This window comes from Arvicanthis niloticus, chromosome 5 (assembly GCF_011762505.2).
Source record: "Arvicanthis niloticus isolate mArvNil1 chromosome 5, mArvNil1.pat.X, whole genome shotgun sequence".
In the NCBI taxonomy this organism is placed as follows: Eukaryota; Metazoa; Chordata; class Mammalia; order Rodentia; family Muridae; genus Arvicanthis; species Arvicanthis niloticus.
The window spans coordinates 29,790,172-29,812,098 of NC_047662.1; the positions used below are offsets into that span (position 1 = coordinate 29,790,172).

The 21,927-nt window shown below is 52.0% G+C and overlaps 1 protein-coding gene and 1 long non-coding RNA gene across 2 annotated transcripts in view; one reads left to right on the forward strand and one right to left on the reverse strand.

Moving 5' to 3' along the window:
* Positions 1-17,752: 17,752 nt before the first annotated feature.
* Positions 17,753-20,679, reverse strand: Pou3f1 (POU class 3 homeobox 1). The gene has a single exon (XM_034503007.2). It carries the CDS (start codon positions 20,674-20,676, stop codon positions 19,189-19,191), a length of 1,488 nt encoding a protein of 495 aa, XP_034358898.2. The 5' UTR covers positions 20,677-20,679; the 3' UTR covers positions 17,753-19,188.
* Positions 20,680-20,928: 249 nt separating this feature from the next.
* Positions 20,929-21,927, forward strand: part of LOC143442353 (uncharacterized) — a 137,566-nt gene continuing 136,567 nt past the window's right edge. Inside the window, exon 1 of the long non-coding RNA XR_013110459.1 lies at positions 20,929-21,410. This is a non-coding gene — a long non-coding RNA (uncharacterized LOC143442353). The remainder of the gene's footprint in view (positions 21,411-21,927) is intronic.

A 21,927-nucleotide genomic window follows, 5' to 3' on the forward strand; every position in this document is an offset into this window, starting at 1 on the left:
TCATATCATCTCATACAGCAAAGTAGAAAATAGATGAATACATTCCCATTCTCAGTATCTAAGGACAATATGTTTATCCGTAGCAAGGCCTAGGGCTGCTGATGTGAACAGCTACCACGGGTGTTCTGCTTTATGGCCCCCATTTGGGAGAGTTGTACATTGGTTTTTGTTTATGTTTTGTCATTCTCCTTAAAGTAAATTTTACATTCTGATTTTTAATTATATCATTAGCTCTATTTCATTTTTACTACATTTCTGAATTTTTCAAAGGTAATATAAAACCATAGTAAAAGGTAGAAAATCCTTGTTTTGTGTATGTGTGTGTGTTCGTGTGAGTGCACATGTGTGGTGGTGCATGTGGAGGCTGTGTCATCCCTTAGAGTAAGTCGTCTTGTTTTCAGACACTGTCTTATTGGCCTCCAGCTCATTGATGAGACTAGGCTGGCCAGCCAGTGAGCCCCAGGGACCCACCTGTCTGTGCCCCCCGTTTGCTAGGGTTGCAAGTGTGGGGTGGTAGGTCAGGTGACAACTTAGATTTGGTTCTTCTCTCCTTCCATAGTGTGGTTCCAGAAATCAAACTCCGGTTGTCAGGCTTGGAGGCAGGCACTCTTACCTGCTGAGCCATCCTATCCGCTTCCACTGTTGGCTTTTAAAATGTGGGTTCTAGAGCTGGGCAGTGGTGGCACACGTCTTTAACCCCAGCATTTAGGAGGCAAAAGCAAGCAAATCAAAGCTAGCCTAGTCTACAGAGTGAGTTCCAGTTCAGCCAGGACTACACAGGGAAACTCTGTCTCCAAACAAAACAAAACCAACAAAAATGTGGGTTCTGGGAGTCAAAGTTAAATTCTTATGTTTGCTCAGCAACTGATCCTGAATTTTTGTTTGTTTTTTTTTGAGATGGGATCTCTTGGCACCCTGGCTGACCTAAAATTAGCTGTGTAGCTAAGGATGACCTTGAACTTCTGATTATTCTGCCTCTATCCCAAGGGCTGGGATTACAACATGCCAAAAGCACCTAGCTGAAGTAATCTGTTTTAAGGATTAAATGTTTTGTACAGTTGGGAGAGAGTCTTATTTGGGTGGCTTCATAAGTTGTCCAAGAGTCCATTTCTCCCTCCTTGTATGTCGAAATAAACAGACTTAGAATGAGGACCTCATAGAGCTCCTTGTTTGTTCAGGAAGTTCACTTCAGAACACTAGGTCTGGCTCTGTTCCTGCTCCTCTTCTCCTGGCCAATTGCTGATTCCAAAGTCATAAATGACTTCATCTGAGAATACAGACCCCAGGCTATATGGAGCTGTTTCTTAGCCTCAGCCTTAGGTCCCACCCTTCCCTTCCTTGCCCTTATATAGGGAAGGTAGGCCATGGCCAGTCAGAACAGGACTGAGCATGCTTGAGGAAGATGTGGGAGACCTGAGAACAGGATTCTGGGAGCCTTATGCACATCCCACGTTCTAGGGAGGAATAGCTACATTGGTCTGATAGATTTTTTTTTAATGTCTATATAAGTGCTTTGCCTTTGTACCACATACATTTCTGCTGCCTACAGGAGCCAGAAGAGGCTATAGTATCCCGTGAAAGAAGTTATAGCTGATTGTCAACACCGTGTGGATTCTGGGAATTGAATCCAGGTCCTTTGGAAGAGTAGCCTGTGCCGTCTCAGTAACCTCTGAGCCATCTCTCCAGGCCCAGAATTTTTTTTTTTTTTTTTTTTTTTTTTTTTTTTTTTTTAAAGTATTAGTAGGTGACATGGCTACTGGGTTCCTGTATAAAGCCTAGATGGGAAACCTGTTTTCTCAGAATGTATACTGTGGGATTCAGGTCTGGGATTCCTGAAAATAAGGTTCCAGAGAACAGAAGCTAGCTTTTGCCTTTAAAAAGGAAGCTTTCCCAGGCTGAACTCAAATCTGTGAAGAGGTGCTGAACTCAGCTAATACCAATGGTCTGCGTTTCGGTTCCACAAGAGATATATAGGTTAACATTGTTAGGAAACACTGTCTGGAGCAAGGTGAGGGTTGGGTTTTAAGTCGGTACCTGAAAGGAATTTGACAGGCTAAGGAGTTAACAGACCAACCAGTGGTCTGTTCTGAGGTAAGCAGTCAGGGATTGCTGCTCTGATTCTTTCCGTTCCTGGGTAGGAAGGCTGAGGAGCCTTGGGAGGATACGTGGCCACCTTCTCATAAAGCATACACCCACACCAAAGTATACAGTGCCTCATGGGCTCTCATGTCCACAGACGCATAAGGCAGCAACGACTTGGGCCTCAGAGACAGGTATGGACACATCCATGCACCCTCCCTCTGGGAACACACACATCAATGGAGATGCTTGAAGGGGCTTGTGCTCAGTCTGAAGGGACCACAAAATCCGTTGTGTTTGAAGTGCCCTAGCTTCCAGGCTGGAGATAATAAGAACCAGAACAAGACTAGGTATAATATCCTTGTTGCTGAGCCATTGTAAGCTGTCTCTGAAGCCCAAGGAGTCTCTTGCAAGTGCTCTTAACCGTTGAGCCACCTCTCCAGTCCCTTGGTTTTATTTTTTGATATGGCTTCATGCTAGCCTGGGCTGCTCTCAAACTTTTATTATTCTGTCTCCTCACAAGTGTTGGAATTACAGTTATAAGCTATGTCAAGAGGACCCAAGAGTTCTTAAGGGGAGAGAGATTGGTGGTCCCCTGTGGGGAACCCATCCCAGGTTCCAGCCCCTTGTGTTCTTAGAATAGGCCACAGCCTTTAAGCAGGTCAACAGACTGGCCAGGAACAGGAGACAGTTTGTTTTCTTGGTGCCCACCTTCTTAGGCTTGGGATGGTTTGGCCTGTTGATGTGGCATGCAGGCTGTGCCACGGGGCTGGGGCAGCCTGTGCAAGTGGAGAACGTTTCTGTGGCTCAGTATTCTTGCTTTGTTCATGTTTTGGCATAAGCCAAGTCTTCAAAGCAGCAGTCACCTGAAGTCCGTGGAACTAGTGGGTCCGCCCAAGGGACAGTCCCTGAGGCCAGCCCAGTCAGCTTATAGCCACATTTGAGGGTCTGCGGCAAGGCCTTGTTTTATTTTTCTATATAAGAGTTGGTGGTTGGGAAATGGCCCAGCAGGTGGCGCTGCTGCCTCTCTGCTGGGCTGGTTATCAGTGAGTCTATGCCGAAGGAGCTTCTGCCAGAACCTCCTTGCTCCCCAGAGGTGCTGAGTATGGATTTGTTTATTGAATTTAATGCCACGAAGGAGTGCTCCATGAAAAAGATTTTTTCTTTTAGTTTGAATGTATCGTGGCTTTCTCACTTTTAATGAGGCTCCTGTAGGGACCATTAGGGTCTTTCCCAAAGCCTCAAGTTTCCCAGAGGTCGGTCCATCTGGGGACATGGTAGGAGGGTTTCCTTTTGTGAAGTTCTGAGGGTTGACTTGTGGCTTGCTGTCTCCCTATGCTGCTGGCTGTGGGTCACTGAACAATCAAAGCTGCCTGTCCTTCATCAGGGAAAGCAGTGTGCAGACTGCTCTGCTTGCCAGCGGAGGCCGGTGAGGCCAGGGCCTGCTGGAACTTGAAACCATGAGGCAAGTAGGTGTGTGGTTATGGGCTCTCTTCCTCCCAAAGCCATTTTGGCTTGCCAGTTCCCAAAGCCTTATGCACAAGGCATTGGGAAAGGTGTTCTGAGCCTGGGGTGGGAGTCCTGGCCCTGAACTGCAGACGAGTGGAGGAATGGGAGTGGGCTGTCTGAGGCTGAGCTGGCAGGTTTCTTGGGCTTTGCAGCTGCCTTTTGGGGTCAGACGGTGCACTCTCTAGCCAGCCAGGTCATGGGGCCTTCTTGCTGGCGCAGTTCCCACTGGCTTCTGGGTCTGTAGTGATTGGATGCCAGAACAACCATGCAGTTGCCACAAGGAAAGGCAAAAAGGCTGTGCAAAGAGTGATACCCCAGGTTGGTGGCCTGGGGTATCACTCAGTAGAGTTTTGGCCTAGAATATTTAAGGCCTGGATTTGAGCCTTAGCCTTCCCTTCCAGAGAGCCCAAGTCTGAGACTCAGGAGTCCAGAAGAAACTGTTGTGGTAATGCATACTTCTGCCTGTCTCCCCTAGAAGGCCAGGCCAGAGGAAACATCACTCCGACTGCTTCTGACTCCAAGTAAGGAATCTCCTTGTCTTCTCTTCCCAGGCCCTCTGACATGGCATTTTAGGAGATCTTGTCTCAGTTACATTTCCCTGTCTATCTGCTCTGCCTAACTTGATGGTCCTAGAAAAGGCGATGGCCATATCCTGTCATGGGAAGGAACACACTGTGGTCCTGGGAGATCCTGCAGTCTGTCCCTGGCAGGTAGAGGCTAGTCTGGAATAGAACTGAGGATGCAGGCTGGGGGTTGCTGCTTTGGGGGGTTTAAGGAAGGTGGAAAGACAGCCTTTTCAGGTCTTCATTGTCTGTCACCTGATGGCCAGCTCAGATCACCAGTGTTAATGAAACCCCAGTGCCTAGAGGCAGGTGGGCACTCCCCTCCCTTGCCCTGAGCCAGTCTGACTAATTTACAGCTTTTTTCCCCTTTCTTTTACCCCAAAGGCTTCTTTCTGAGGTGACAAATTTGGGGGGGGGGGAAGGGAGGGTTGGTTTCAAGTTTCAAGTTTTCACATTACTGAGTGGAAAAAACAAAAACCCCACAACCTTTCTATACCAAAAAAAGCAGCTCCTACAAAACAGACAGCTTCACCTTGAAAGCGCTGAAAAAGTCCCCATCTTCCAGCTTCTTTTGCTCAGAGACAGAAGAGTTAGGAGGAAAGGGCTGAGAGGCAGCGGGGACAACCCCTCTAGAAGTGGCAGCACCTGTCATTTTGCTTCAAGTTAGGGGAAGACCTTCCCACGTTCCTCCAGCTCCGGGTTTCTATGGGTTCCCGTGGCCAGTGGTGGAGTACAGAGGCGGGGTCGTCAGCTCAGGGTGAGGAGGGACCAGAGTGGAAAGAATCAGCTCTCTTCCTTAGCTAACTTGATCCTGTAAGACTGGGACTAATGTCTCTCCCTCAGAGAGGGCTCTTTAGGTAGAGAGGTAGGTGGGGAAATACAGGGTCCATCTGGCACATAGAGGGTGGGGAGGGGGGTGCCACCCCCTCCTGTCTTTGGCTGGTAGCGTTATAAACTACCCCCTGCCAGGGGCAGATGGCCTCCATGGCAGATGGAGACTAGGCCAGCAGTGGGATGGGCTTTCTAGCTCCAGCCTGGCCTCCTCACAGGCTAATAAGACAACCAAGGAGGCAGTGACAGGACAACCAACCCTCCCACCCCCCATGCGTGTGTACGGGCACGTGTGCGCATGCGCACCCTTTCCTTATTAAACTAGTCTGTGGAAGAAATAAGGAGTTCCCGGATAGAGCCAGTGGATCTCAAGACACACTGTTTACTCTGTAGTTTGGGGTGGCAGGTGCTTAGGCCTAACACTGCCCACCTGTCTGGGTTCTTGATGCTACCCACGGTTGGTTCTCTAGTGAGGCTGATAGTCTCTGGGGTTGGCAGACTGCTGCAGCTGGAGCTCAACTTGCTAGATGAAGACCCTTTCCCAGGTCCCCAGAGCGTGGGCCTGGGCAGCAGCTCCTCCCAGAGGACGCACCCCTTTATTATGCGTTCCTGCCCCCTCGCTGCTCAGGCAGGCAGCGGCCTTCATTAGCCAAGGAGCTGGGGTCTGTTTTGGCTGCCTCATCAGCATCAGTGAACTGCGTCCCTGCGAGATTTGATACAATTTAATTAACCTAATTAAAAGCTCTGATTGCAGAGATGATTGGGGTAGCGCCAGCAGCGACTGCATATTTATAATGAGCTGCAAGGTGTGGGACCGCAGCCAAACGCCACGCATCCTAATGAGCGGGAGCCGGGAGCCAGGGAGCGGGAGAAGGAACGTTTATTTTTGGCAACAATGCCCAGTTCCTCCCTGCCAGGGAGTCAGAGACCCAGGGAGCAGAGACCGACCTGCCCACCACTCTCTTCTGCACAAGGTGAAAGCAGAAATGTGTGCTTTCCCTGCAGGCGCTGTTGCGCCTCTGGTTACCCCCACACCCCACAGCTTGCCCGGAACTCGGTGCTAGGGTCTCTGTTTGCAGAGTGGGGGTGGGGTGGCCGGGGCCCTTCAGCTGCTTCTCTCCATCTCTGGGAGCCCGGGACCACATTCAGAGCTGTTCTGGGGACACAAGGCCCAGACTCATTTCCAGATTTCAGGACTTCTGGGCTTGCCTCTTAAACTTGTAAGAGGGAATGAGGCTAACCAAAAGTGGGGCTCAAAGGTGGGGCAAGAGGTCAGAAAAGGGGTCTGAATGTCCCAAGTGAGGATTCTAGGCCTAGAGCAGGTAGGAGAAACAGCAACATAAACTCCTCGCTCATTTTAGAAGTTGGGAGTCTGGGATACCCAGCTCCTGGCTCCCTCCTGAAGACACCTGCCCACCTCCCCTGGACTCTTCTCCTCTCCCACTGCCTCTGTCTAGGGGAAATCTCAGTTTTTCTGACTCAGCGCTTCCTCTGTAAATCACATCTAATAATAACGAGAGTGAGAGCTGAACCAGAGACGCTGTGGGTGAAGGGGGGGGGCACTGCTGAGAAGGGATGCACTGCTCAGGTGTCAAGGGGGCAGGGGGTCCCTCGGTGAGCTCCAGAAGCTCTCATCTGAGGCCAGGAGGGAGAAGCGGGAAGTGGCCTTCTAGCCCCTCACTCCTGCTCTGGAGCTTTGTACAGGTCGTGAGCTCAGCGAGGCTGACCCAGCCCCCCCCCCCCCCCCATCCCAAGTACTTTGAGCACTGCCAGGACAAGATGAGATTTGTCCCCAGCCCACCTTGCACTTGCAGACTTGCAGCTGTTTAGCGCCCTTATCAATCTTCTCTGTGGGTTTAATCATCTCTCTGTCATCCTGCAGGGCCAGCCCTCCCCTTACTGGAGCTCCTCAGTCCCAGCTTCCCTCCAGACCCCCCTCCCCCAGGCACAACCCTCTTCCCTCACCTGACACCCCTGGTAAGAGACGAAGTGGACCAGGGTGGCTTTGGCTTACATCTCAGTGGTAGGGACTGAGTCAGGGGCTAGCCTTCAAGAATACATAGGACTGTGTCTTGCAGATGGCATTGGCAGAGAATGTGCCCTGGCTGCGTCTCCATTTGACTCCATTTCAGACTGGGTAGGTCAAGGCCTAGAGGTTGGCCATGACCTTCAGCCTGGACTTGAGAGATTCTTGTGCAGGTGCAGTATATGTCCTGCTGGCCAACCCTGGCCTTCTTCATGGGTGGATCAGAAGCCTGTGGCTAGGAACCATGAGCCCATGACTTTGTGGGTACATAGGAGTCAATGAAGCCTGTGTTGTGGTCCAGGCTGGGAGCCAGGACACAAGGGGCTCTGGGCCCCTCCCAATGCTGACGTGCAAGATGACCTTCAGAGCCATGTTTCAGCCTTCTCTGCTGCTCTCTCTTTCCCCCCAGAGCATCTGTGGAATGGGTGAGGTGGGGGGCTGGGGTCACATGTTGGCGTATCTGCCCCTAGGAGACCAGAAGAGAGAAGGCCCTTCTTCCTTTTGTTCCCTCTCTCAATGCCAAGGAAGGCCCCTCCTCACCACTTTTTGAGGATGGTGAAGTCCCAAAGAGGAATGGGGTCCTGCTGGGCATCGACAGTGACACCATCCTCATCATCAAGCTCAAAGGACTCCTGAGTCCAGGCTCTTGAGATTCACCAGGGAGCCTGGGCTGAAGAGGGTTTTCCCCCTACCACACAGGCTGGGCTCTGGGAGACAATGGTGTGTTGACAAAGCCTCAGTCCTGGTCTCACATGACCTGACCAGGGTTGTGGGTGGACTGCACGTGGCTGAGCCGCCTGAGCTGACCTTTGGTCGCTGGCTAGAGAAGAGAGGAAGCCATGAGGTCTCCTGCCCACTCAGTACCCTGGGCATCCTGCCACCCGACCCTAGGAACTGCCCTCTGGGCACACACTCTGCTCTCCCACTACCTTCCTTTCAGCCTTTTGTCCCACCACGTGTAAGAGTGAACGCGTTTGTGAATGTATTTGTGTGTGTCCAGCTGACTGAGGAGGGAGCACATTCGGGCTGAATTAGAGAGAGAGAGAGAGAGAGAGAGAGAGAGAGAGAGAGAGAGAGAGAATCATAGATCATAGTCTGGGAGTTCTTCTCAATCAGGAATGAAGAGCCTTCTCTGGGGGCTAGCACCAGGGACTAGGCTATGCAAAGAGGCTTCTACTCGGTCTCATGCTTTGGTCTGGGTCATCTTTATTTCTCCAGGAGATGGCAGTGACAGAGGCTGGGTCTCATGGACACATCTTTTTTCACCCAAGAGCCCAGGCTGAGACAGGACCTCAGTGTAATTTTTCAAATGTAAAAAAAAATAAAGTCAGTATGGTGACTCACACTTTTATCCCAGCACCTGTGGGGCTGAGACAGGAGAATCTTGAGTTTCAGGCTAGTCTGGGTCACGTAGCAAGAACCTGTCTTGAAACAAATCAAACCAAAACAACAATGAAAAAACAGAAGAATTTGGGGGAGATGTATAATTATTGTACTCAATGAATAAACTAAAAAGATATTTAATGAGGAAGCAGGGCATGCACATGCACACACATGTAAACATACACCCTGCACACATGCACTTCAACACATGCCCAAATACAATATATAAATGGAATATATACATGGAATTCTAAGATAAGTGTAGCAGTGGGTGTTGTCTCTAGACTTCCCCGGATGTCCCTAAGGTGTTGAGGTTCAGGGCTTCAGAGGTGGGCAAGCCGGTATAATGACTTGATCGTGTGCTTAGAAGGCCATTCGCCATCCAACCTTGTCACATACCCATACAAGCATTATCTGAAAGTGAAAGGTTTTTGCTGTTGTTTGGTTGGTTGGTTTTGAGTCTTTCTTTGTTGGCAGCCTCTTCTTCTTCTTTTTGTCCAGTAGGTCCACCCGTACAGCCTCTCTGTGGCCCCAAGGTCATACACAGGGAAGCTAGATAGACTTGGATTAGATGGAATGGGATGCCAGGTGCCAGCACCAAGAGGCCACTGGGCAAGGAGAGTGCCTAAGACTGACTTCCTGGATTTCAGAAGGGAGGCCCCAGTATCTTGCCGGTCTCCTTCCCTTCTTTTCTCTCCCAACCTCCTTTTCCTTCTTCCTTCCCCTTTCTCCCCCTCCTCCTCCCCCTCCCTCTGCTCGTGCTCTCTCTCTCTCTCTCTCTCTCTCTCTCTCTCTCTCTCTCTCTCTCTCCCCCTCTCTGTGTGTGTCTCTCTCTCTCTCTGTGTTTTCTCTCTCTCCAGGGTTTCTCTGTGTAACCCTGGCTGTGTAACCCTGGCTGTCCTGGAACTTGTTCTGTAGACCAGGCTGGCCTCAAACTCACAGAGATCTGCCTGCCTCTGCCTCCAAGTGCAAGGGCTGGAATTAAAGACATAGGCCACTACAGCCTAGCTCTGTTCTTTTCTTTGATCTTTGACACACACGCCCCACTCCCCACCTCCCATACATTCTTAGGAATCCTATCAGATATTCAGGGAGACAGCATGGGACTAGTCCTTAGCAATGAAACAAATGTTGGAGCCTGGTGGGGCTGGGCTGGAGGCTTAGTGCTTCTTTATGGGCTGGGGTTAGGGATGGAACATAGGCAGAGGCCGAGGCTAAGGTTAGAGTTGAGACTTGAAATTGACACCAAGTTGAATATGCGGCATGGTGGGGGTTAGCAGGGTGTGCTGTTCAGTTTTGACAGGGTCCTCAGATGCTTATTTTTAGTGTCTAACGCAGATGTTCTCCTCCAATGAAGAGTGTTTGGTGTCTGCTCTCCCTTGGAGGGGCGGGACAGGTCCCCTCCCCCTGCTCCCCACAGCTGAGCAGAGCCATACATCACCAAGGGGCTGGGGCTCCCTAGATGTATTGCCCTAATACGTCGCTATAGCAACCCCACTCTAATCCTGCATTATTCTAATGTGGTCTCCTCCCCACTGTGATGTATAGCTTGGGTCTCAGAGCTGCTAGTCTCAAGTATCCTAGGGATGAGTAGGTTGGAGGTTGCCTTTACTCCCGTGGGTCCCATCTCATTCTGTACAGGAGGATCCTTTGTGAGGTTGCCTGTGGAGGTGGGGTCTGGCCCATCAGCCAATCCTCCTGCCTACCCAGAGAAGGTAAGCAGCAGGTCATGTGTGCCCAGCCTGGTACACGAGAGTCTGACGCACTGATCCACGCCAGCCTGCCTGGCCTGGGGACCTGAGGCCTTGGGGTTGGGGGCCGGGGCAGGACAATAGCTGCATTCCGGCTGTTAGCCACAGGCCCCCATTGTTTCTCTGGACACTGCCTGCTTGAGGGCTGCAGTTCTGGCCCTCACTCCTCGTGGAGCGTAGGATGCTCCCTGGACCACTCCCCCGGGGACCATAGAGGGGTGATTCATGGGGTGGCTAGGGCATAGCAGGCTCCAGCTGTGCCCAGATTCTGGGGAGCAGGAGGGGGAGGTAACTGAGGATCGTTTGTGTCAGGGGAGGGGGGCTGAATAGCTAGGGTTGAGTCCTCAGGCCCTGAACACCAACCACGTCATCTCCTATCTTTCCTCTTGTGTGGGCTGGTCAGAGAAGCCCCATTGTCAAATAAGCAGGCCCACCCAGGCTAGAAGGCTGGCAACATCCTCAAAACTGCTAAGACCCCCATATTGCACTGGTAGGAGTTGAGGTGATGGGTATGGCAGGGGTTTATTCCAAGTACACATTCAGGTACTGACAGGGGTGGGAACAGAACATCACCCTGAATCGCCCTGGTGTTTAGATGTGCCTGCCATTTTCAATAGAAAAAGGAAGGAAATTCAGTGCTGGCCTTGAAAGAGGCTATGCTGTTAAGTTCTTCTTCCCAGTGACCTTTGAAACCCCTTGCTCAAAAGTTGACATTCCTGGAGTAAGAAATGAGAGCTAAGGAGAATCCTAAGGCCATATAGACTTTTGCCACAAGCTGTATTGACTATACCTTCTTTGGGGCCCTGGGGAAAGGAGTGGATTGTGGAAAGTCCCAGCATTTTGATACATACAACTTCATGGATATGACAACAGATTTATTTCATCGTTAACGTCTACCCCACTTTCTCAAACACCTACCCTATATAGCTGAGGGGCAGGAAGGGAATGAGACCTAGCTAGAAGTGTGTGGAGGTTAGAGGCCACCGAACTTCTTGACATCCGCTAAGCCAGATGACTGGATGAATGGATGGCAGATGACGGGTGGCTAGCTGAATAGGTAGTTTAGGGGTAGGTGGATGAATGATTGTATGCAAAGGTGGGTGGCTTGGTGAATGAAAGAGTAGATGGCTGGAGAATGGAGTGATGGATAAGTGAATGGAGGAATGGTTATCTCCTAGTTTGAGGTCCTCGGTGACAAATGATCCAATTGGTGACCCCAAGTATCTAAGGCTGTTTAACCTCTGGGTAGAGTTGCAGTAAAACCAGTCACAGAGACCTGAACGAAGTTTCAGTCAGACTTTTAATCTCTTAGTTTGTGACCCCATCAGGTTTAGAGGCCATGACCCTGCACTGAATCTTTTGTGCTAGGATCAAAAATGTGCTGGGGCCTGCTAGAGGAGGGTCCTGAACAGGGTGGGAAAGGCGGAAAGGTTCAGGATTCAGGAAGGGTGAGTGAATACTGTCTGAGGGTTCAGAGACTGAGGGACTGGTCTCTGGGATCAGACCTGGATCCAGGGACTCCTGAGCAAATCTCCATCCACTCTTCATGGCTCAGCTTAATGCCTCTGTTTAATGGGTGCTGTTTTTGCAGAGCCCAGTACAAAGCCTTGGTACACAGGATTTAGTATTATAACCTCAAGACATGTTGGGGGAAGCAGGCTTGCCACAAAATGGAACTAGGCAATAAGCTTAAAAGCTGCACCTATCATTGATTTTCTGGGTCCCTCTGAGAAAGGCCTTTACCATCCTTGGGCCTCAGTGTCCTCACCTGTGAAATGGGGATTTTAGACTTAGCTATCCTAGAGTGCTTTTATGAATGAAATCATTTTAGAAGGCAGGAGTGTTAGGGGAAGTACTTGGCATTTTTTTTTTCTGCAACAGCTCAGCAATAATACACACTGTACATATAAAATTATTATTTTTTTTTTACAGCTAACATTTAATGTGTACTCACGATGTGCCAGGCTCTGAGTGTTTGTGTTATATGTTGTCTCCACCATCCAGTCCTCACTGCAGTTCTGTGGGGCTGATGCTGTTGTTCTCTTTGCTTACAGAAGAGGAAACTGAGGTATGAAGAGCTTAAGGAACTTTCTGGAAGAACTCCAGCTAGTGCGTAGGATCACCAGGATAAATGCCTGGGCAGATGTTAGGTCTCCATCCTAGGCTACGACGCGTTTGCTCAGTGATGCAGAGGCTTGGAGAGGACCAATCAGGAGGACTTCCTGATCCAACTTTCTTTAGCCTCATGGGATTTATTTGATTCTGGGTAGTGGAGAAGGGGCTGTAGATTCTAGCCAATTAGCTGGCTTTAACACCCTCGATTCCCAATTTCCATGCCTGAGTTCTGGAGCTTTCCTTTTCTTGCTTTGAACAAACACTCAACATTGACTACTATTTTTTTGCCATTGGCCTTAGCATAAAAAGAACAGGGGCTCAGGAGTCAGATAAAATGGCTTCTATTCCAGTTGCTGGCATTTACTAATCTTGCTGCCTCGACTAAGCTAATACTTTCTGGGCTACAGCTTCCTCTTTTATAAATGGGGGCTATATTACGTGAGGCAGTCAACATAAAGCATAAGGTGAGCGATGGATATATATATTTTTATTTTTATATTTTTTATTTTATATATAATATTTATATATATATTATATAATTGTATAATATATATATTATTAAAATATTATATATTTTAATAATATATTATATATTGTTTTTATATATTTTATTATATATAATATATTTAAATATATTATATATATAATATATTTATATTATAAAATATTTCCAAGTGTCCTTGGAAAAAATGGGGTCCCTGGTCAGAGGTCATTATCTTATGGTATTCTTCCCTGTAAGCTAACTTCTGAGCCCGGGCCTTAGAATAAAACAACTTTGATTTATTCACCACTTATACTAAGTATTGTGAGTATTATTCCACTCAATTCTCAAAACAACTCTACAGTACAGAAAGGCCATTAGCATCAAACTGGGAAACTGAGGCACCGGAAATGTGAGTTGCTGCTTCAGGTCACATGACTGTGCTCTGCCTCCTCAGTCACGGGCGAGTTACTTGGAGCTTTGATGATGATAGAAGGCAGGTGATCCACAGAAGCTGAAGGGAGCTTTGCCACAGGCTAGATCTGGCAGTGAGGTGCTTGGGTAGGTTCTCCCAGCTTCTGCATGGAGGGAGTACTCCTTCCTCCCCAGCTCAGCTTTCACAAAAGCCCAAGCAGGGTGACTCCAGGCCAAGGAAGCAGGGACTGCTCAGTGCGAGGTCCAGGTCTACCTCGGCTCAGGCTCCCGCTCAAAGCTGAATAATCAGGAGCCCTTCAAGAAGGATTTCTGAAAAGCCATCAGGAGTGAGTCATTGACTTAGGGAGGTGATGAATCAACCGGGAGTTCATAAAACGGCAAATGAATCGGGTGTGAGAGAGCAACGGAGCCACCGCTATTCCCCAGAACCCTCCAGGGACAGAGAGCCGAGAGAAAAGAAATAAAAATAACACAGGGCCTTATGCCTGCTACAAACCCGAGGCAAGCCCTCTTTCCATGTGGGAAGATAGGGTGGAAGAGAGGGACAGGACCCACTGGTGGGTGACGTGGGGCAGAGGAGGCTGGGATCCCTGGGTCCAGGCTGTGGGTGTAATTATCAAACGCTCTTTTCCCTTCTTTTCAGGAGTCCTCACAAGAAAGAACACTGATTTTGACGAACACCCAAAATAATGTGAGATCAGGCACTATGCATTATGCATGAGGTCTGATTTAACATGAACATTATTTCTTGTGTACGAGACCATATGCCTCCGTGCTGTCTCTGCAGCCTAATAAAACCCAGACCCACCCTGGTCAGGCTCAGCAGGGAGCTGTGTCCACTGCTGTGTGGTTGGAGATGGGGTGGGCAGGGGAAGGGTTGTAAGCATAGTGTGCCTGGTCCTTGGGTCATTTGAGGAGAGTCCATTAAGATTCTCTGAAGAGAGGTGAGAAGCATGGGGTGGGCTATACTCTTGTGTACAGTGAGTATTACTTCATGAAATGCTAGTATGTGAGAGAGAGAGAGAGAGAGAGTGTGTGTGTGTGTGTGTGTGTGTGTGTGAGAGAGAGAGAGAGAGAGAGAGAGAGAGAGAGAGAGAGAGATATCAGGAGCCCATGACTAGGTGAATCTGGGTTCATCACAGGGGCCCATGGGGTCCGGTGCATAATTAGGTTTTGCTGTTCAAGCATGATGAAGGCTGGAGCTAATTGCTTTGTGTGTTTGTATATATACACGCATATGTATGTGTGGGGGTGTGTGTTTAAAAAATAAGATCACACATACATACACACAGCCTAACTTTAATTATCTGAAAGGAGCAGAGAGAGAGATCTGGGAGGAGCTGGGGCAATGACAGACAGGGAGGTATTTGGAGAGTGGTCTGTGGGGTAAGTGCTTGGAAACCTTGAAAGGAGAGGGTCTGGCTAAACTCGACGGTGGATGGTGGTAATATGTGTTTAATCAAACAGTACACGGGCCAGATACCTGGACGGACCACTAGAAAGCTGGGGCTGGATGGCCGAACAGTGGTGCAGGTGAGGCTGTGTGTGGGTGTGTGTAAGCTGTTGAGGAGCTGGTGAGCAGGAGAGATGAAAGAGGCTGCATGTGGTGGTGGGTTTTTGAGTATGGCTGTGTGAGTGGGTGGTAGAGGGAAAGGGAAGAGTCACAAACCAGCATATTTGTGTGTGAAACAGGATTACTTTCTTCAGGGCCTGAACTCATCTCCGCTCTGGCTAGCAAAGTCATCACCTTGAAGTTGACTTGGGAGGAGGGCATGTGCAACAATTAGGTCATTCTGGTGACATGTCATGTCCCAGCTCAGGGACCAATAGAGGGCAGTCCTCCCACATGGAGTCAGGAGCGGCACTTGGGAAGACCTAAGAAACGCTAACTCCAGGGTGGGACAGAACTGAAGTGTCTCTAAGCTGCCTCTAACCTGAAACTCTGGGAGGATCCTCTTGGCTAAACTTATGGGAGTAGCTGGGCTACATACCCCCCCACCCCCACTCTACCCTCTGCCCAAGTGACTCTCCTTTCTGGGGCTCAAGTTCTGCTGTGGAAAGTTCAGGAAGGAAGAAGATTGGTTCTGGGTGGGTCACATTGATTTATCTTTCCCTATGCAGATCTTAGAGCCTATCTAGAACTTTCAAGTAGCTCCAAGCAGGGAGCTGAGATTAGAAGTCAGGTAGGCCTGTGGACACGGGGTTGAATTCTTAGGGACAAAGGATGACGGCTTGGAATTCATACTATGCAAAACACAGAAGCCTGTATAACCTGGGGCAGGAGATGAGGGAGAATGGTAATGTGCTTGGTGCTCAAGGCAGGGTACCTTCTGGGCTTGCCTTAATGACCACAACGGCTACCTTCCTTCTTTCCAGCATAAACAGTCCCTTATTCTTGCAAAGGCTCTAGATCAGATTCCCAGTATAATATGGATTCCCCAATACCATGTGGCTCTGGGACCAGCCATGGATTTTCACAGACACAGCAGAATTCACAAATACCAGCAGGTATGTTTTCTCACGAGAACAGTTAAGTTCTACCGACCTGTGGTGGCTCCATGATCACAAGAATTAACTTTGAAGTGTAAAGGGTGAGAGATGGCCTCAGAAATTCCAAGTTTGCAATGGAAGGATGCACTTCTCTGGACAAACAGAAGTCTGAGGAACTCTGGTGCAGGCGAGTAGACCTACATACAGGAAAAACAGAAGCCCACAACTGATGTGCCTGTCTTCAACAATTTTGTCAGAGGATTAGGACTTTAGGTTCCTAGGTTGTCTGGAGCAGGGTAGCAATCCCAGGCTGGTATCTCACTCATTAAGCTAAATCCTTGCAGTGCAAGATCTTCACCCCCTTGTCCCCCTCCCTTTCTTTTTGTTCTATCCCTCAGCTGCTGCTGGTTCTTGGGAGACTGCATTGTTTTGGTATTTTTTGAGTTGACTTACTTTAATAGTAAGCCCGCCCTCTTGTACAAGATTAAGCAGACAATTAGGAAACCAATCAATCAATTGGTGTCAACTGTAGGCAAGAGCCCTGGTGAAAGGGCCTTGTCTTCCTCAAGGCCTTTCCAGTTTCAAAACCTGCAGAGGCTCTAGTCTGGCAGGGACGGGAAAGCCAAGTTTCACTCGCTTCCATATTGGGATACCCTCCAAGTTAGGGACAAATCTAGGGGTGGAGAACTAGGGGGTAGGGAGGAATATGGGATGGCGTCAAAAGTTTTGTATGTTATCCTGATGTGTCAGCCCAGTCAAAAGTTTTGTATGTTATCCTGATGTGTTAGCCCAGTCAAAGACCACGGGTTTGCGAGTCCTGGGATACCTGACTCTGGGTATTTCCCAGTCCACCAGCTAGAGCCAAGGGCTCCCCAAGGACTAGACTTGAGCGGCTTCCCAGGTGTGCAGGCCCCTACATACCTCTCATCCAGGCTACATTTTTTCCCCCAGATGAACCACAGTACCTTCAAGCTTTGCCCCACAAAGAGTAAGAACCTTGTATTTCTCCTGAGAAGGGAAAAGAACTGTGCTATGGAAGAAATAGGAAGGCTTGTTTTAAAGGGGAAAAAATATCTCGACTGGGATGCCACCTTGGGTTTTGAGCTCAACTGAGACCTGTCCCCAGCATGGAGACTTTCTGAGGGATGCTGCTACTGAAGCATCGGGGAGAACATCTCAATGTTGCTTTCTCTTCCACCAGCAAACTCATCTCTCCCCTCCCTGCTGTTCTTGGATGTCTACCCAAGAGATATGGCTGAACCTTCCCTGCAACATAGTCTATGCCCCACTCCTCTCTCTAAGTGTATGGTGGTTTGCAAAACAGAGCTAGCTTTGCCCAAAACAAACAGGCAGGACTCCCTCTCAGGGTTCCACAGGACTACTGAATGGACTTCAGACTGAACTTGTCAGATGTCCTAGGTGGGCTTGGGTACCATTTGTTTACATGAAGAGCCATGTAAAGGGAAGGGATGGAAGAACCTGACTAGGTTATCTAGTTGCCTTGCAACTCTAAAACTTGGCTTGGACCCCACACATGGAATACAAGGTAAAAATCAAAGTTAGAGTTCGGCATGTCAGGCAAGGGAAACAAGAGTCAAGGCTGGTAGTCCAGGAAGAGGCGAGCTGCTTCTTTGCCTGAGAAGAGTGTCAGCTTGTATTTGATTCATGGCTGGCTCCAGGTTCCATGTTATCAAGGGTTTACTGTCCTAGGCCCTGGTCTGGTCTTAGAAGTCAATGGGGACAGGATGTGATTCTTGCTGGACTGTTGTATCTGGGCCAGGTGCCCAACTGGTGACCAAGCAACAGGCAGGCAGTCCTGATACTGACCGAGAAGAAGACTCGTTTTTCCCTTCCTTTCTGAGCCCAGAACTTGAGGAGAGGGCAACAGGCAGGGGAATCTCACCGTTTCCTGCAAAACAAGCCCAGCCCTAGCAGTAAAGAGAACAGGACACAGCCCTGGGGTACATGTTTATGTGAGTAATAAAATATTTACTATAACATAAATATAAAGGGAACTTCCCAGTCTACGTTATTTTTTTTGCAATAAAGATACAAAGAGAATGGACCAAAACATTGTTCTGAAAAAAAACAAAACAAAACAAAAAATAAAATTTAAGCTCAAACCTTAAACAGATGAAGAAATGGTGAAGGGGGAAGCTCCAAACACATTCAGAAAATAAATAGAGATGGGTCAGAAATTAGGAAACCATATTAAAATATCTTTTTCGGTTTAGTCGGGCATACAAAAACCCTTTAGGATGGGGAGGGAGAACAACCCAGAAAACCAAAAAATAAAAACCAAGCACAAAGTGTTTCTTCCCCCCCTGTCAGTGTGTACATATCTCACATATTTACATGGTTCCCACCTCACCCCAAATTTGGAGAATTTCTCTCCAGCGTTCCCCCAGCATCCCGCGGGGGCTGGAAAGAGAGCAAGGAGAAGCGGTAGGGAAACAGGCGGAAGGTTCTTGGGGGGAACGGTTTGTTTCTACAGCTAGTTAAAAAATAGTTCCAACTTTTCCAAGTTTCGTTCGTTAAGGCCAGGAGGGGCAGGGCCCGGCGGGAAAGCAGTGGCCCGCGGTGCGTGCTCGGTCTTGCGGGTGGACATGCCCCTTCCCACCCGAGTGTGCGTGGGAGCGCAGACCCTCTCTGCTAGGCCAGGAACCGAGCCGAGAGCTCGGGTAAAACGAAACGAAAAATGAACACTCAAAAAAATTTTTTTTGTTAGTTTTTTTGTTTTGCGTTCTTGAAAGAGAAGAGGGGAAGAGAAAGGGAAAATAAATTAGGCTAGATTAAAGCTTTGGCTATTTCCTGCTTTTATACAGATGCGGCTCTCGCGGCCTCCCCTCTGGGGCCCCGATAAATACAGTATACAGCGATTTAAATTAAGGACGCGGGCGGAGTTAGAAGGACCCCAGGAGCCGAGAGGCTCCACGAATAAATAAAAACCGTAAAAAACCAAGCCCGGAGAAAAGGTGAAGGGGTGGGGCGCGTCCAGGTGCGAGAGAAGAGGCGCGTAAAGAATAAAGTGACAGCCCCCCACCCGTGACCTGCAGGCTACCGGGAGTCCGCGCCCGGGAGAGCTGCTGGGGACTCTCCTCTCTCCGTCCATTCTCCCGGGGAATCCCTAACCCCGCACCGCGTTACCTTTCGCTGTGGGGAGGCCGCTGCCGGGATCCGGCCCCGAACAGCCCGGGGGCAGGGGCGGGGGTCGTCGAGGGGATGGGGATAGGGAGCAGGCAGTGGGCACAGGGCGCCCAGAGTGAGTTGGCGCATTCTGGATCTTCGCTGCTCTCTCCCGAGACTCGGGCGACACAGCCTCTCGGCCGCCTTTCACCGCTCGCCGGAGAGAGGGGTCGGTCCCGGGTGTTTGGTTCTGTTTAAAAGTTTCTGGGCTTTTTTTTTTTCCTTTTTCTTTTTGTAAAATCCAAAGCAACCGAATAAACAACAAAAAGAGTCCAGGCCGCGCGCGCTGCCTGCGCGCTGGAGGCACCGCTGCGCCGGCGGGGAACCCAGTCCGCAGGGTCACTGCACGGAGCCGGGCAGTGTGTGGTGGTGATGGTGGTGCAGCGCGGCCGGCGGGGGTGGCGGGGGCGCGGAGGGTGGCGACGCGCCGCCCCCGCCAGGCCCCAGCTCCCCAGGCGCATAAACGTCGTCCATGGGCGGGTGGCCCGCGCCGGCCGCGGGGGTCATGCGCTTCTCCTTCTGCCGCCGGTTGCAGAACCAGACGCGCACCACCTCCTTCTCCAGTTGCAGGCTGTCGGCCAGGCCGGTGATCTCGTGCGCAGACGGCTTGGGACACTTGAGAAAGTGGCTCTCGAGAGCGCCTTTGACACCCACCTCAATGGACGTGCGCTTCTTGCGCTTGCGGCCCTGCGCCGCGATCTTGTCCAGGTTGGTGGGGCTGCCGCTGGACGAATCGGTCTCCTCCAGCCACTTGTTGAGCAGCGGCTTGAGCTTGCACATGTTCTTGAAGCTCAGTTGCAGGGCCTCGAAGCGGCAGATGGTGGTCTGCGAGAACACATTACCGTAGAGGGTGCCCAGCGCCAGTCCCACGTCGGCCTGGGTGAAGCCCAGCTTGATGCGTCGTTGCTTGAACTGCTTGGCGAACTGCTCCAGGTCGTCGGAGCTGGGCGCATCCTCGTCCGAGTGCTCGCCCACCGACGAGCCACCACCGCCCGCGCCCGGGTGCAGGTGCGCCGCCGCCGCGTGCAGGCTGCCCGCGTGTGCATGTCCGTGTGCGTGTCCGTGTGCGCCCAGGTGCGGTGGTGGCGACGGCTCCAGCTGTGCCTCGTGGCCGTCCTCGTGCAGCGCGTGGTGCAGGCCGGGTCCCGCGCCGCCGCCTCCCGCCGCCAGCATCCCGGCCAGGCCGCCGCCGCCGCCACCCGGGTAGGCCGCCTGAGCGTACAGCCCGAGCGGCTGGGGCTGGTGACCCCCGCCGGCCCCGGGCGACGGCGACATGGCGGGGCCCAAGTGGTGCGCTGTACCGCCTTGTGCCCATGCCGCGCCCGCGTGGGCCGCTCCTTGGTGCACCAAGCGGGCGTGGAAACCGCCACCACCGCCGCCGTCGTCAGCTCGGCCGGTACCGCCACCGCCTGCCTTGCCGTGTTCCAGGTGCGGGCCGCCCGCCCAGTCGCCGCCGCCGCCTCCTCCCGTGGGTAGCCATTGAGGGTGCGCTAGGCCCACGGGGTGGCCCGCGCCCGCGCCCAGCCACTCGTGGTGCATCAGCTTCTGCACTTCGCGGTACGCGGCCCCCGCGTGCAGCCGCTCGGCCGCCGCCGCGGCTGCCGCCGCCGCGGCGGCATCGGGATGCATGAGCGGCCCGGTGCCCCCGGCTCCGCCGCCGGGGCCCCGCGGCAGATACTGCGCGGTGGTGGCCATGCCGCCCCGCGCCCTGCGCCGCGCCGCCGCCGCCGCCGCCTCGCTCCGTCTGCGGGCCCCGCCGCGCCGCTCCGCCGGCTTAAAGCCGGGACCCGCTGGGCGCTCTGGAGCCCCACCCCTCCGGCCGCCCATTGGCTGCCCGCGGAGCCGCCTCCCGCCTCCCGGTCTCGGCCTCCGCCCCCCGTGCCCGCCCGCCGCCGGGGCCTGCAACCCAGAGCTCGCTATTGGGTCTCGCTCCCGGGGTCCCGCGCGCCGGCAGTGCTGATTGGCCACTGGGGCTTCATTCATGACCCCCCCCCCACCGCCCGCGTACACATTCACGCCCCGGGGGCGCGGCCGCCACGTGGGGAGTGGCGCGGGGGTGGCACTGGGACCGCACCCCCTCCGGTCCCGGCTGCGTGGGCCCCGCTCTCACCGCAGCGCGGGAGACTCGGAGCCCGGTCGGTCCCCACGTTCCACACAAGCTCAATTTCCGCCCGCATCGCACTGGGGCGGGCGGGGGATTGCGGGCTCCGGGAGGCGCTCGGGCTCCGAGCAGAGACTCAGCCCCGCACTCCTCCCTGCGCTGCGCCGCTGCCTGCGGGCCAGGATCCCGCGAGCCTGGGCTGCAGCGAGAGCGAGGCGGCGTGGCTTCCTGGCTCGGTACCGCGCGGCTGCTCACCTCCGGGGCCTCGCCTCCTGCGGCTGCCAGGTCTCACCGCGCTCTCCCATGGTCTCGGTTTTCCCGGTTCTCCCTCTAGACTCAGCGTCACAACTAGCTGGACCTCTGCGGTCCTGAAAGTGCACCAGGCACGGACAGAGTCGGATCGGCTTGGGCTTCACGCCTCTCGCCGGCTCACCTTCCTTTTCCTGGGCACCGAGGCCAGGTGAGTACCGAGTGGGCAGTGCTGAGCCAGGACAGCGAACCACAGAGGCTGTACGCGGAGATGCGAGCTCCAGAAACCAGCTGGGCTCCCGGCTTCTGGAATGAGAGAACCTCGAGGTGGAGACTGGTTCCAGAGAAAGCGCCACCAGTGGGTGGGGGATGGACACTGGGCCCTGTCCTGCGCTGCTGTAGCCTTTTCGTGTTGTTGCCTCCCAGCTTGAGCCGGTGGTCCGTCGTCGGCGCTGGTTATGGTGGGGTCATGCCGGCCGGAAACTTGCAGGATAGGGTGAGTGGACTGACTTAGAGAAGGACAGTTGGGCACTTCGGAAATCCAATGTGCAGGCTGGCACTTGGCAGCTGTCTAGCTTCCCGTGGAGCCAACTCAGGCTTGTCTGATAGGGAATTGAGTTTGAGGTGTCCTTGTTGGAGAAGTGGACAGTGGGATGCGGCCAACTTCTTCATCCCTGTCCGTGTTTTGTGTCTCTCCTAAGGCTCCTGAGTGGAGGAGGGCCTCAGTT